Here is a 14,645-nt window from a genome sequence, read left to right on the forward strand (position 1 = left end):
AGTGATCCCTCCCCGGGGGCAGCAGCAGGGTGTGGGGCACGGGCCAGAGAGAAAGACTCATCCTCTGGCATCGGGAACAGCCCCCGTCCCAGAGCCCACACCGTCTGGGCTGGGCTGTCCTGTGCTCCTGGGTAGCCGGTTCTTCTGTGTCCTGCAGCGGCACCGAGGAACCCGGCTGTGCCAGGGACCGCGTGGGAGAGTCCCAGGGAGCCCGCAGGCCAGGTGCCGGGGAGATGGATGACACAGACAGAAGGGCTGGGCAGGCGAGGTAACAAACCAGTGACCTGTTCACTGCAGGCCTCAGCAATGCCCGGCACGGCCTAACCCTCTGCCTCCCTTTGTGCCTGCAGGGCCCCATCGCCACAGAATCTGGGCCCCTCGCAGCCATCAGCAGATCTCAGCCCCGCAGGGCAGGGAAGCAACACTCCCACCTTTCACACGGGAACGGAGGCACAGGGAAGACATCGTGACTAGTCCACGCCCCAGGGGAGTCTGTGGCAGAGTCGACAACTGCCCCTCCCACCTCCTGAGTCCTAAGCGGGTACCCTAGCCACTAGGCTCTCCTCCCTGGCCTTTGGCTCCAGGCCCGACGGTCGCCGGGTCCACTAGCTGGAAGCAGACAGTCTGAACCCACCTGGAATCGGAGCGGTCGGCCCAGCTAGTTCTACCTGCGGGAGACCTGGGCCGCTGAGGCACTGCTCAGCAGGCAGCCCTGAGGAAACAGTCTGACAGCCTCAGGGGCCCGTCACTGGACTCAGGCTGGGAAAACGAGCAGAGGATTAACCAGCTTCCTTCCCGGTATCCTCCTCTCTGCCCAGCCCTCAGGTCCACACACATCACTGCCGCCAGAGCCCTGACCCGGCAGACGCTGCCCGGCCTGCTGCCACTGACAGGTGTTCCCACGTAGCTGGCAACATTTCGCTTCATCTCCCAACCTGGGCCATGCTACCTCAGAGCGAGCGGTGGCGTCTTCCCCATCCCAACACAGTCCACACCCTGACCTCCTTGCTAAGGCATGTGTCAGGCCCTGCCCCAGCACACAGCATCCTGAGACCGGCTTACATGAGAACTGGAAGTTCACATGACTCCAGGAGCTGGGGCTCCATACAAAACACCACTCAGCGACAGTGCAGGTCTCCCACTGGGAGAGGGTGGAGACAGCACTCCTGGCTCATGCTGAATCAGGGATCAGCCTCGACCCAGGAGAGCCCAGGCAGGTGACACAGGACATCGAAATGGGGGGGTGACAACCCTGACATGGGACCCACAAGAAATACAGCCAAGCAGGAGAGGGCTGGGGGAGCCAGGGGGTGTGAGATCAGGGGGCTGGGCTGGGGGAGCCGAGGGGGGAATTGTTTCTTATCCATATTTGACATTATTAACTATTAACTTGGTTAAGACAGGCCTGGAATGGGTGCGGAGAAGCCACGAGCCAGGGAACCCCGGGCTGGCTGGGGGGGGTCGGCCTGGAGCAGCAGCACTGGGCTGCCCCCTCCACCCGCCCTGCAGAACAGCCCGCTGGGAACGGCCGGGAGAGCCTTGGTCCCTGGCTAGCTGCCCGAGCAGTTACAGGAAGAAGGGCACGGAGGTTACCAGCAGCAGCCGCCCGCCACAGCACAGCCAGGGAGGAGGCTGGGGAAAGGATGGAGCCAAGGCGGTCTTGGGGCTCAATCTCTGCTCTCAAGGTGGGGCCGGCTGGCTAGGAACGTGGAACCAGACAGCAGATTCTGCGGCTTGAACATAAAGGACCGAACATCCCCCCCCCTCGGATTCACAGAGCGGCACAGGGGGGGTTGGGGACCTGGCGGTGGAGACTTCTCTGCTTCACACAGGCAGGCGAGGGGCCTTCACCCACATGGTGCCCCCGCCCCAGATATTGACAGCCACCTTGGCAAGGGCAGCCGCTCAGTCTGGGTGCCTGTTGGAAGGCCCCTGAGGGCTGATTCTCAGCAAGTGCCAAAAGCCCTCGTCTCCTGGGGCGTCAGCTGGGGGCACCCGTCCCGTCTGGGACCCAGGCTGGCAGTATCCCAGCCCCAGATCACTGGCCTTTGGGATCACGATCGTCGGCTTTGTCTGTGGGCGCAGAACATGGTCCAGCCCTGCACCACGAGACACCCCGTGCCTACTGCCAATCCCGGCTGCGTCCAGCCCGGCCCCGGGGGGTCAGGCTGCACGTGGTCTGGTGCTGCGGGTCCCTACGGCAGTGGGCAGCATGAAATAAAAGCCTATTTGATGCTCCGTGGCTGAGCTTTTGTGGGCTGCTGGCAGGCTCGGGGAGCAATGGGGACCGTCCCACTCCAGTCCCCCGGGGGCCTAGAACTGGGCGACACCGAGGCTTTGGGCTGATTAATCCCCACCTCATTCAATTGCTCCTGTTTTGACTTGTGTAAATAATAAACCCAGCCCTTTGAAATTCACACAGACCCACAACCGTCCGTCTCTGCTCTGCAAAGCCGCGTGGCATCCCGCAGGGTCCCCACTCCAGGGCGGCTGGCAGCATGGGCTGGGAGCCAGGACACCGGGGTTCTTTGGCTGACCTGCTGAGCGACCCTGGGCACGGCCCTTTCCCTCTGTTTGCTCGTCCCCTGCCCACCGCTGGTCGGTTTGGGTAGCAAGCTCCTTGGGGCAGGGACCGTCTCTCACTCTGCCTCTGTGCAGCCTCTAGCTGCCACTGCAAGACCCCAGGGCGGCAGGACGGCTCCGCTGAAATGAGCCGTGGGAACAGTCAGACAGATAGTTTCCCCATCATTAGGACCCAGAGTTAACAGCCTGTTGCGATGAACGTCAGGGCCCAAGGGGGACTAGCTCCCAGGTACAGAAGGAGCCAGGAGCCAGGCATATGGCTCAGCCCCGTCCACCTCGGCCCCCATCAGCCGCAGGAGCGGCCTGGCAGCAAAGGCCTCACGGGCTGCAGAGCTGACTGGCCGTCTAGGGGCAGGAGGCCGAGGTGGGTCAAATCCCCGTGGGGGGGTTACAGGCAGGGCTGGAGCACGGGCCTGATTTCCCAGGCACTGGCTGAACCCCTCGTCTCCCGTTGCTCTCCATTTCCCTCCTGGCCCCCATTCCTGGCTCTCTTCCGCTGCCGGGGCCCCCACTCGCTCGTGAGCATTTGAACGGCTCCCCCGGCCGTGCCCTCACACACACGGGGCCCGGGAGGCTGGAACAGCACAGCACGTGTAACCGCCTCGTGCATCACGCCCGGCGAAACGCCCTGTTCCTTTGTAAGCCCTGGCTGGCTGGCGGGACGACGGGTCTGCGCGGGGGTGCATGGGGGGGGTCGCTGGATAGGGCTGCTTAACCTGGAGCTGGGCGTGCTGAGCAGAACCTCCTAGACTTTAAGGCCAGAAGGGACCATCGTGATCATCTAGTCTGCCCCTCGGGTCAGCTGCTTCAGCAGCGCGGCCAAGGCCCAGGGATAAAGCCTGGTGCCAGGGGAGACTTCCTACGGGGTGCTGGGCCAGGGACCCTCTGCACCTTTGGGGATCAAACAGCAAGCGGCTGCACCCGTGTGGTCCCCGCCCCAGAGACCAGCTCCACAGCCGTCCTCGGGGAGAAGAGGACGGGCTGCACATCCCACTCCCTAGCTGGCAAGACGGGGCTCACGGAGGGGTCAGGCTGCACGTGGCCAGGGTGGGTGGCCGCAACGGGGGTGGGAGGGTCTGAAGGGAGCTGGGCAGAGTCCTCCATCAGTGGCCCTGCCTGACCCTGACCCTGAGCCCAGAGCAGAGCGCCCCAAGAAGCACATCTCTGTAATGGGTTGGGCCCCCCACACCCTCTGTGCAGCCGGCCCAGCCTGTCTGTGTGGTACACCAGCCTCTCCCAGCCCAGGGCACCAGGATCACCCTATAGGTTAGGGGCCCTAGCTGCGGACTTGGGAGATCTGGGTTCAATTCCTGCCTCTGCCACAGACTCACTTTCGGTGCCTCAGTTTCCCCATCTTGACACCGAGGGTAACAGCTCTGCCCTGCCCCCCAGGGGCCCTGCGGGGATAAACACATGAAAGGCTGTGAAGCAGTTTGGCGTCTATTGTTACTTGTGCCGGACCAACACCACTCCACATCTCAGGCACCATGGGGACGGGCAGAGAATAAGAACCTACAGGGCCAGACTGGAGTGACTCCAACCTGGCTTCTCTGCGGCTGCTCCCTCCTCACCTCCTGCACTAGTACCTCCTCCCACGCCTCCACACCACCCGTACAAAAGCTGCCTTCTCTGCATCTGCCTTGCTGGGCAGCTCTGCGCGAGTGACGCGCCCATCGATCGCCCAGCTCTTTGCACCGCTACCCTCTGTAATTTATGCCTCGTGCTGACGTGTGCTGTTTAGCTCTGGAAAGTGCTTTGGGCTGCGGCGTGGAGGGGGAAGCGCGCTGCATGTACAAAGCTGGGCGCGAGCGCTGATCCAGGGGAGAGCTCCCCCTCCCTGACCCCAGCTGTTCTCCAGCTGGGACTGCAGCAAAGCGGCTTCCATCGTCAGAGGTACCCACTGGCTGAGCAGCGGAGCCAACGCGCCAAGGATACGCCCCAGGCCCCCATGTCACAGCGCCCAGCCCCGCCTGTTTGATTTCGGTGGCAGGCACTCAATATGGCAAAGAAACAGACAGACAGCTGTGCCCAGGCCTGTCAGCTCATTTCATTAAGAGCTGTCCAAAGGATGGCCCGGAAATCCCTGGAGATCGACTGCTATTAACCAGCGCAGTGCCAGGCTCTCCCCTCCCCCCAGGGGGCTTTGGACGCTAGGCAGATGGAGTAACAGACGCAGCGACCCTCTGAAAATGCCTCATCACTGAAGCCGGTTCTCCATCTCCTATATGCAGACGCAAGCCTGCTGCTCTCCACCAGGCCCTGGGTAAATCCAGGGCCCCGCTGGGAGTTAGTTAGTTGTCTCCTACAGGAGACAGCTGGGTCCCAAATTCCGGCTGTGCAGAGAAAGGGGAGGCAGCGAGCTGGCTGCTGTTAGAGGATCATGGGCGAAATCATGAGTTTCCTGAGGAAAGGGACGAGCCAGCCAGTGCTGATCCACCAGGAGCCCCCTGACCCTCAGCCCCAGATCAAACCCCAAACCCCAAACCTTCCTGGGGTTCAAAGACACCCCCTCACGGGCACTGGGTTCACGCTTTGCAACAACCGGAGGTTTGGTCCCCACCTGCCCTGGCTGGGATCAGTGCAGAAACCATGAAATACCTGGAGTACAGAGACCATCCCAGACCTGAGTTCACACCTGCGGCGGGTCAGAGAAACACACACATTTCTGGATGCTAATCCAGCCTGAGCCTGAATAGGAAAATTACATGGACACAGCCCTGACCCCCCATCATCTATCCCCAAACACACCCCTCTCTCCTGACCTCGGGTCCCAGCTCTCCAGAAAGGTCTAAAGATTTCTAACCAAGGTGAAGCTTTTTCCAACTCGACCCTCCCCACCCCCACTTTCCAACTGGGCCCCAGCTCTGCCAAGTCGTGGCCCCTCTGACTCTGCCAACAGCCTGCTCCTCCCAGCCCCGCCAATGCCCACAAAACGCTGTGCACCCATTGCCGGCCCTGCTCATGGCCGCAGCCCCAGCTCTCATTGCTGCCAAGGGGCTTGGGGAGTTAGAATGGTCACTGCACTTTGAACTGGGCTGCCCTGCTCTCATCCCCCGTTGTCCCAGCTGGCACGGGGAGGGCACTGCTGGGGGGAAGCTCACAGCGGAGGAGTCCTGGCACCGCAGCTTTCGGTGCTGGCTCTGCTGGCTCACTCTGATCAGTGCTAGCGCTCACACACTGCACAGAAGCTGGAGCCCCAGTCAGCATTTGCACGGCACTGCTGAGAGGAAGATCACAACGTCAGTGCCTCAGTTGGCTCTGGCCCCACGGTGAGGGGCCCTGCAGGAGCCTGTTCCTTGGCATGGGGGCAGAATTCTCTGTCCCGACTGAGACTCAAGCTACAAGGCAGAGACCAACCCCAGCCCGAGGCTCCTGGGGGGAGTGAAGCCAGACCCGCGCCCCAATGCAACCTCCCTGATCTCGGCAGGGACAGGCCTGTGCTAACTGGGGGTTGCCCCACGCCTCGACGTGGGCAGAGTCACCCTGCCCTGGTGCCGGCCTAGCTGGGGTGTGGGTCAGGCCTGCCAGGAGCCTGGCGACGCGAGCGGACGGCGTGGCCAGCCGGCCACGTGGGGCTGCCAGCCGGGGGGACGAGGCCCTGTTGTGTGACGGGGAAGGCGGGTGGCTGCTGAGCTGGGAGCTGCTGGAGCTGTCCTCAGCCGACCCCCAGCCGGCACGGCAAGATGGCAGCAGCTTTGCAATAGGGGAACGCTCCCCACGGAGCCCTGCGTGCTGCGGGCGGGCGGCTGGCCGGCGTTCCTGCCCCAGGGCCGCACCCGGCTGCAGGCAACGCAGAGAGGGAGGAGTGGGGGAAATCTTCCCTGCCGGGCAGCCTCTGGCGGGTTCTGTGCTGGGGAGCCCTGGTGGCACAGACAGCAGCCCCTTCCCCGGGCGTGTGGAGCTGAGTGGGGCGCGCCAGCCCCCTGCGGGCCCAGGGACAGCAAGAGAGGCTGGGTTCCCCGGCCCAGGCGCCGCAGGAGGGAGCCTGGCCTCTCCCCAGGTGTCCAGCCCAAGGGGTTGGGGGTGGGGGGCTCATCTGAGCCTTCTTGGCGGGACTTCTGTGGGTCTGACTCAAGCCAAGCGCCCCAGACCCCTCAATCCCGGGGCTAGAGTTTGAGCTGCGGCCTGTGCCCCGTCCTGTGGCTGAGGAGGGCTGGGCGCGGGCACTGCCCACACCGCAGGCTGCGTATTTGCTCAAGGGCCCAGGTGCAGCCCTGCCTCCACCCTTGCAGCCGGGGAGGGACTCTCGCTTTAGGGGGTCACACCTGGCTGCCTTCTCGTCTTCCGCTGTCCCGGGATCCCCTCCCGCCCAGAGCATCTGCAGAGGTGGCCCCGTGATGGGAAGCCGCCGAGCGCCAGCAGGAGGGGTGATGCTGGCTAGCCACGGCCTGTCGTGGGATGCCTCAGCTCCGCACGTGGCTGACCCCCCGCCCCCCGTCCTCCAACAGGCCCCTCCAACAGGCCATCCTGGGCCAGAGATTGGTTCTTCCTGCCCGAGGACCATTGCGGCTCTGGGCAGCCGGGCCTCCTTTCATTACACACATAACGCCATGCCCGGTTCCTGGCAGATGTGCCCACGGGGGGGTTGGTCTCTGCCACGTTATCCTGTGACACGGGCACGTGGTTGGTTGGGAGGCGAGGCGGGATTTGGGGGGCAGCATTCGCACAAGGGTGCTGGGAGAGAGAAAGAACCAAAGGTGAACTGAAAGAGAAATTGAGAGCGAAGGAGTGTGAGCCATGGAAAGGGAGAAAGGGACAGAGAGTGAGGTGGGGGGAAAGACCAGGCAAGGCAGGGGAGGGAGGCAGTGATCCTGGCAGGGGATGTGCCCCAGACCCGCAGAGGGGAGCAGCAGAAAGCGGTAACGGGGAGGAACGGGCCAGCACCCTCGGCGCGTTTCCTAGGAATTTCCATGGGTCTCTCTCCCCGGCTGGAGCGTGTTACACGCCGGGCAGCGAGCGGTGCCGAGAGCTGGCGGCAGCGGAGGGGGCGTCATGTGCCAGGGTGGGGAGACATCTGCCAGCCTGTTAAAAGCCCCCGTCTGCATGGCTGAGAAAACCACTAGGCTCCCCCGTGGGGCCAGGATCTTGGGCGCCCGCCACCTGCTGCCATCTGCCTGGGACTGGCACTGCCAGCTGCTCCGTCCTGTCATCACGACGCCTTGAGCAGCAGACAGGCAGCTGCTGTCGGCCTGACCTGGGCGTGAGGCGGTGCCAAGGCTGGCGGGGAGCTGAGGGGGCTCCCAGGCTCCATGTGGCAGCTGCCCATTGGCGGTGGATGGCAGGGGAGTCCTGAGCTGCTGCTCCTTCCCTTAGGGAAGAACGCGGACTCGGGGTGAAGGGAGCAGGGTTTTTGCCTGCATGGAGGGCAGAAGAGGCAACAGCCCATGGCCCAGCAATGGTTAATCTGTGCTCCCCTTTGCCTCACAGGAACAGCCATAACAGATGCCCACAGCCCCTTCAGAGATCTCAAAGCACACACCCCTCCACCATACACACACAGATCAAGTCACCCGGTGCTGAAATGCAGCTGCCTCTGGGGTGGAACGCTGCAGCAGCTGAACAGCGCACAGCGATGCTACAGTTCAGGACAGGAAGTGAAGAACAACGGTATCCCACTGAAACTGCAGGGGCAACGCCGGCCTGGCACAATGCACGTGGCCAGGACAGTTCTGGGCTAAGTCTATTCTTAGGGAAAAGGCCGTGGGATATTTGATGGCCAAAGCCTCACCCAAGAAGCAGCAGCTTGGAGCTCCCTGTGCATGGGCTGAGAGTAGCCCCAGACGGGCACCAGCACCACCCTGCATTAACCTCCGTGGTCTCCCAAGAGCCAGCTGCACCTGACCCTGCCCAGGATACAATCCTTGCACCAGTACAGGCCTCAGTACAGACCAGTCCAGTCCAGTCCAGTTCCCGGCGCTGGCACCATGCAGGTGCATGGAAAGCCTGGAAGGCAGCAGGATGCTCAGGGCTGATGTGCCCTCGCTCTCCTCCCCAACAAGTCCTGCCCTGCAGCCTCCTGGCATATCGATCCCGGCTTTAACGTGGAGGAGGTGGTTGAAAAGATCCCCAGCCTGGGCCAGAAACCCACAACAATCCCCTTGCTCGTGTCTTGAGTCAGTGGGGCGAGCCGCTGGGGGGGTCCGGGAGCCGTACATTGCTCCCTTGTGCCTGGGGCTGCCCAGCCCCGGACCCCCCTGTGCTAAATGTAAGTTCCCAGCTCTGTGACTGAGCCCACTGGCTGCCACAGAATCCAGCAGCGTCCCCATCGGCCACCACCCGCCCTGCCAGGAGAACTGCCCCGGCCCAGGCTGGAGAAAGAGGGAACGAGGGAAGAAAACAACCCCGCCCTCCTTCTGTCCGCACCGATGCAAGCCCAGTGCATGGCAGATTGGCCGGGAGTCTGGGACCGCGTGCTCCTCATCGCAGCATTGCACCGGAGTCTTGTTTACCAGCTGTTCATCGCATCCAGATGCAAGAGGGTGGCTTAATCACTGCTAATTGCTTGGGAGAATCCCGTGCATCTCGCCCTGTGGAGACATGCACACAGCCTCCATCCTGCCCTCCCGGCTCTGCAGAGAGCCAGCTGGGCCGCGCCTTCCTCCTGGCATCCTCTCGGTGCCACCGGCTGGCACGGGAGCTCCCTGCTGCCCCTCGCAGATTACCCTCCCTCCGTGGGACGCCGCGGCTCATTAGACTAGCAGCGGGAACGCGGTGCAGGTGGCTGCGTCTCTGCTCCCGGCGGGGCAATAATTCAGCCGGGTCTGCCAGTTCTTGGGGGCAGGGACGGGCTCCCTGTTCGTGCTGCGCGTGGCAAGAACTCCCCCACCCCCACTGACGTGTGGTCCCCAAGCCCGGTTTGGTCCCTGGCCTCTCCTGAGTCGGCCCAGAGCAGAACCCACCACGGCGGCCACGTATCCAGGCAGGCAGCGATGTGCCAGCCGGGCCCGGGCAGCTTGGTTGCCACAGTAACTCGCCGTGTGGTGTGTGGGCACAAAGCAGGCGTAGAACCACCCATCCCAGGAACTGGCTGCGGCCCCAGATACCCATGGGCGGGTGCCGGCCTGGATTCCGGCAGGAGCTGGACTGTCTCAGCTGCTCTGCGAATCAGGCCAGCTGGGCAGACACACCTTCGTCTCCCACCCCACGCTCACCCTCCCGGCTCGCCCAGGTCTGCGCCTGAGTTCCCACTCCCGCGGGGCTCTCCCGCCTCACCCCGTCTGCACTGCCGCCCCCGATCCACCCCAATGCCGCCGCCCGGCGCAGCCGGCACCAGAGAGGCCGCGATTTCCACCCCATGGACTTCACCACGGGGCTTCCAAGTCAGCAAAGTACAAATTAGCAAACGGCAGCGGGACAGCAACACGGACAGACAGATACTGAATCCTTTCTGCCGCACGTATCACCCGCAAGAACAGTTTTGCAGCTGGAGTTGAACTGAAATTTCCTGGGCAATTTAGCTGCAATATCTGAGGCTGACCAGAGTCCGGCTGGCTGCTTCCCTCGCTGTATCGGCCCTGCAGGACGAAGGGGAGTGAACGGAGCCTGGTACTGTCCGAGGAGTGACTCCCAGGCACGCAGGGAGCGGCCCAGTGGGCTGTGACAAGGGCCGTGTTTGCCAGCTCTGACCAGACCGGCGTTTTGCTACCAATGACCCTTCCCGACGCCCAGTGATTTCCAACACTGCACCGGCCGTGACTCTTTCTGGGCCTGCGCACGGCCCGGCACGCCAAGCGGCACAACCGCCTTTCCCTAGCGTCGCTGCGTGCTTTGACAAGCATGAAACTCCTCAGCTCCCCGGCACTGTTAGGCCTTGGCCCCACCCCCACGTGGCAGTGAGGGAAACCGAGGCACAGAGCGTGGGCCTGACTTGCCCGAGACCATGCACGGAGCTAGCGGCAGAAGCAGGAAGAGAACACCTGAGTGCAAACCCCACGCCTCGACCACAAGACGCCTGCAGCTAGATCGCATCCTTTCCTTGGTGCCGAAGGAGAATCCGGAGGCAGCTGAGCTGTGCCAGCGGCAGCTGAGTTTTCCCTGCCTCTGGGCTGCGGCTGACGGCTAATGACTCTGGAGGAGCTGATGTATCGATTCACGGCTGGGGGGGCAAATGGGTGGCTGGTGATAGGAACGAAAGAGCAAGCCCTAGGGGCGAAGATTGGCCCCTGGGGGGGTGAGTCGGGGCCCAGCAGGTTGCTCCGGCGTCAGCAGGGATGGAGGTTTGCTCATAGCCGGCCTGCCACGCTTCGTTTCACACCTGACGGATGATTTCAAGAAGGCCCGTGACCTTGATTTCAGCCCCAGGCCAGAACTCAAGTGGTTCCTGGCTCGGAACCATCCCTACAAACCCCAAACCCGTTTGCCGTGATGGTGCTAGCCCAGCCCCTTTGCTCTCCTTCCCTGCAGACTTTGGGGGCTTCGGTACAGCCTCTGCTTTTGGCACAACCCACTTCCTTTGGCCCGGAGAAAAACAGAACAAAATCTAGAGACTCTAAGCCGGGCCACCCGGACCTGGGTGACAACTCAAATGTAATTTGGGTCGGAACCAGCCTGGCAAAATCCAGATCCAAAGGGATGAGGTTTTGTGAGGCTAGAACCAGAATGAGCTGCCTCGGTCTAACCCTGCCGGTCCTGCTACATGCCGGGGGTCTGACCCTCGGGATCTCTGGCGAGGGGGTCGCCTGGGAGCGCTTCAGCCCCTGGCTAGGAAACCTCGGCTCCCTGCAGCCCCGGAGACCACTGGGCTGTCAGAGGCTGCGCTGCCGTTTGCTCAGCTGGGAATGAACGTGCTGCGCCCGGGCAACTCCCGCGAGATGCGGACGAGCCGCTGGGAAGGCGTGTGCCCCTCTGCCGTGGCCAGTGCCCCAGTGCCGGCCTCTGGTATTTTAGCTCTAACGGACGCCTCCTGCGTCTGTCCCTGGCTGGGCGGGGGGGAGGGGGGGATGCCGAGGAAGGGGGAGGAGAGGAAAAGCATCCGCATCTGTGGGCCCAGCTGCCCCGCTCTCCCCGCGGGAGCACTGAGCAAGCGTGGGCTGCCTGCCAGCATGGCAACTGCAACGCCATTAGCGGGCACCGCGCCTGCCAAAGAGTGCGAAGCGGAGCGGCCGCGTGGGGGGAGGGGGCAGGTACAAGCCAGACAAATCCCCGCTCATCTCTAATTCATCAGCCCCCCCAACGCTGCCAGAAGAGACTTCTCCTCCCCCCCCCCGCCCGCCCCGCCCTGCGTGGGCATGCCTGGCATGTCCTGGATGCACCACAGCCGGGGTGTGAACATGGGGCCAGCTGGACTCACCATGGCCCTCACTCTGGGGGGGGTCTCCTGCACCAGTTCCTGCGTCCCCACAGCTTTCAGTGTGTGCACCCCTTCCCCGGGGGGGGGGCAGATCCCCTGTCTGCCTTCTGTGTCTCTGTGTGGGTCCCCCCTCCCCCCCAGCTCAGCACTGCAATCCTTGCACCCTATTCCCAGGCAAGTGCAGCCACTCCTGCCCTCCCTGTCCCGCACGGGCTGGGGGGTGGGATGCCCGTCTAGGGGGCAGATCAGGGTTTCCTTTGAATGAACTGTTCAGCCCCCTCATTGCCGAGGCCACATCGGCGCCTCCTAACGGCCAGGTGTCAGCCCTACGGCAGGAGCGAGATGGTCAGACAGCAGACCCCCCAGGAAGGAGAGAAAGAAGGGAGGGGGCAAGGGGATAAGGAGGGAACAGAAGAGGACAGGATCTGGAAGGGAAAGTGTGTGAGAGAAGGGAAAGGGGGAGTGAAAAAGTGAGGGGGACGAGTGAAGCAAGCGGACGGGGGAGGGCAGGAGGCAGCAGAGCAGAAGCCAGCAGCCAAACGCAGCCTTGGATCCTCCTGGCATATGCCAGCCTCTCGCCCCTCAGGGCCTGTCTGGAACCGAACCCCTCAAGGGCGGCGCGTTGTGTCCTCAACCCTGCCCCTGCTCCCCGCACCAGAGCCAGGGGCCTAACGCTGCTGGACACGCCAGCTGAGAACTGCGAGGGGTGGGGAGTGGTAGGCCACTTTTCCGGTAGGTCCTACACAAAAACAAAGTCATGCGCACGCTGAGAGGGGGGCTCAGGCACCTCCAGCATTTAGCATTTATATGCCCGGAAGCCTGGTGAAATGACTCTATACAGGTAGAGCACAGCCAGCCCCAGTGAATACACACACACGTGTGCACGTGCACACACACACAGCTCTGATGACACCCCAAAGCAGTCTGACCCACAGCAACGGCTATCCCAGCCCTCGGATCCCAGCTCCTCTGACAGCTGTCAATGACCGGCAGCTCCCCACGACACCACGCCTTGCCTCCCTCCCAGCGCTGCTGATGCCCCCGCACCGCAGGGAAGAGTGGCGAGCTGGATCTCATGGGAGACGCACACAAACACGCCGTTGCACGAGGGCTGGCGCCACGCGAGCAGCTCGCGCTGACCAGCTGGAGCCAAGCACGGAGCTTGCAAACGTCCACCCAGCAGCTTTGCCTCCACACCCCCATTGGCCCCTCTGGGCAGAGACAAGCAGGGGTCAAGCCGTTTTCCTCCCACGGCTCTGCCGGTTCCCCTCGGCACCTCTCACGGCCCTGGGCCCCTCTCCCGGGCAGAGCAGAGGAGCAATCCCCAAGCGGAGCCCGGCGCGCTTGTCCTGTGTGACAGCACGCCTGGCCGCGACTCAGGGAAGCCAGCTCCCCAGAGACCAACGGAGCAGCCCCGCACGCACACACTCCCTGACCTGGCCTGGCGTGCGGCCAGCCGGGGTGGCTCTGTGCTTTTCCCGGGCGGGAGGCTACCACTTGGCCTAGGACCCGGTGTGAGCGCGGAGCCAGCTGCTGGCGAACTTCTCCCGTCCCAGCCTCCTCCACGCCGCAGGCTCTCCCACACAGAGCCTCACACGCAGGGAAGCCCCGGCCCCGCCGAGGTCACTGGCAAAGGAAGCTTCCAATCCTCCCAACGGCGTCGCGCGCCCGGGCCGAGCAGAGGGAAGGAAAAGGGAAACCAGGAAGCGCTGGGGGCTTAGCGGGGACGCCGCACCCCTGGCAAAGGGCCAGGCCCAGGGCACCCCCTGGCCCCTCGGGACAAGGGCCGGAGAGGTCACTGTGGCAGGAGTGTTGCTGTGGAGCATCTGCTGGCTGAGATGTGGAGGGGACAGGCTCTGGGGCCCGCCTGGCGTGGACCCAAGGGGCAGGGTGGAGGCGAGTGTGGAATAGTGATGGGCATGCGCTAACAGCTCCCATCACACTGACGGTTCTACCAATGCACAGCGTGTGGGAGACGGCCCCGGGCGAGAGGAGCCTGCCGGCGAGGGGCAGCAATGTCCCAGGAGGCCACGCGGTTATTACAGAGCTGGGGCCATACCGCAACAGGGAGCCACCTGCCCCAGGGGGTAGGGGCAGCCTGGCTCAAGAACTTGGCCTGAAATCATCACTCAGGCCTTATCGCTAAATGGCTCTGTCCTAGACACCCCCTCTGGCTAGCTACGGGATCTCCGTAGTGCCCATCACTGAAGTATCTCACTGGTCAGAATGGGCCGAACCGAACTCTAGAGCCAAACATCTGCAAGCTTTGGAGAAGGTTGGGACCAGCCCAGTGCTGTGTGACGTGGCCCCAGCCCTACAGCAGGCCGGATCAGAACTCCAACCCCAGCCCCGTCTCCATCTTCGGCTCCCTGGGGATTCGCATTCAGCCCCAGAGGCCAGTTTGGCAGCATGGATTCCTGCCGGGTTGTTGAGGCGGGTGTGCGAGCCAACGCTCGGTGATGTCTGGGGCGGAGCAGCGGAGGGGAGCAGCCTGAAATGCCGGCAGGGCGCCGTGCGATCGCTGTCTGTTGTGGGGACACCGGGCAGCGCGTGGCGATGAGCAGACAATGAGCTCGGCCGTAACAAACGCTGGGTGTAACAAAGCGTGCCTGACACGCCGACTGCAAGCATGCCTCCATCCTAATTGGCCGCAGCACACGGGGGCTGGAAGGGGTGTTTGGACCTGGGGCCTTACACCGGTTTGGCCTGCTAGAAAGAAGGGGCCAGCTGCTAAAACCTGCCCCCGTTGTGGGGTACAGCTCCCTCTCTGATA

At 63.4% G+C, this 14,645-nt stretch overlaps 1 protein-coding gene across 2 annotated transcripts in view; it reads right to left on the reverse strand.

The window, feature by feature from the left end:
• Nucleotides 1–14,645, reverse strand: part of NFIC (nuclear factor I C) — a 140,216-nt gene that overhangs the window by 68,997 nt on the left and 56,574 nt on the right. The window contains exon 3 of one of the 2 annotated variants that reach the window (XM_067557439.1): nt 9,871–10,097. The exons of the other annotated variant lie outside the window; for it this stretch is intronic. Within the exon in view, the coding sequence (XP_067413540.1) occupies nt 9,919–10,097 (179 nt within the window). The 3' untranslated portion in view covers nt 9,871–9,918. Of the gene's footprint in view, nt 1–9,870; nt 10,098–14,645 lie in introns of those variants that run through there. 2 annotated transcript variants of the gene reach the window in all.

This window comes from Emydura macquarii, unplaced genomic scaffold (genome assembly GCF_026122565.2).
Source record: "Emydura macquarii macquarii isolate MOO-44397 ecotype Brisbane River unplaced genomic scaffold, CSIRO-AGI_Emac_v2 contig_306, whole genome shotgun sequence".
NCBI lineage: Eukaryota > Metazoa > Chordata > Testudines > Chelidae > Emydura > Emydura macquarii.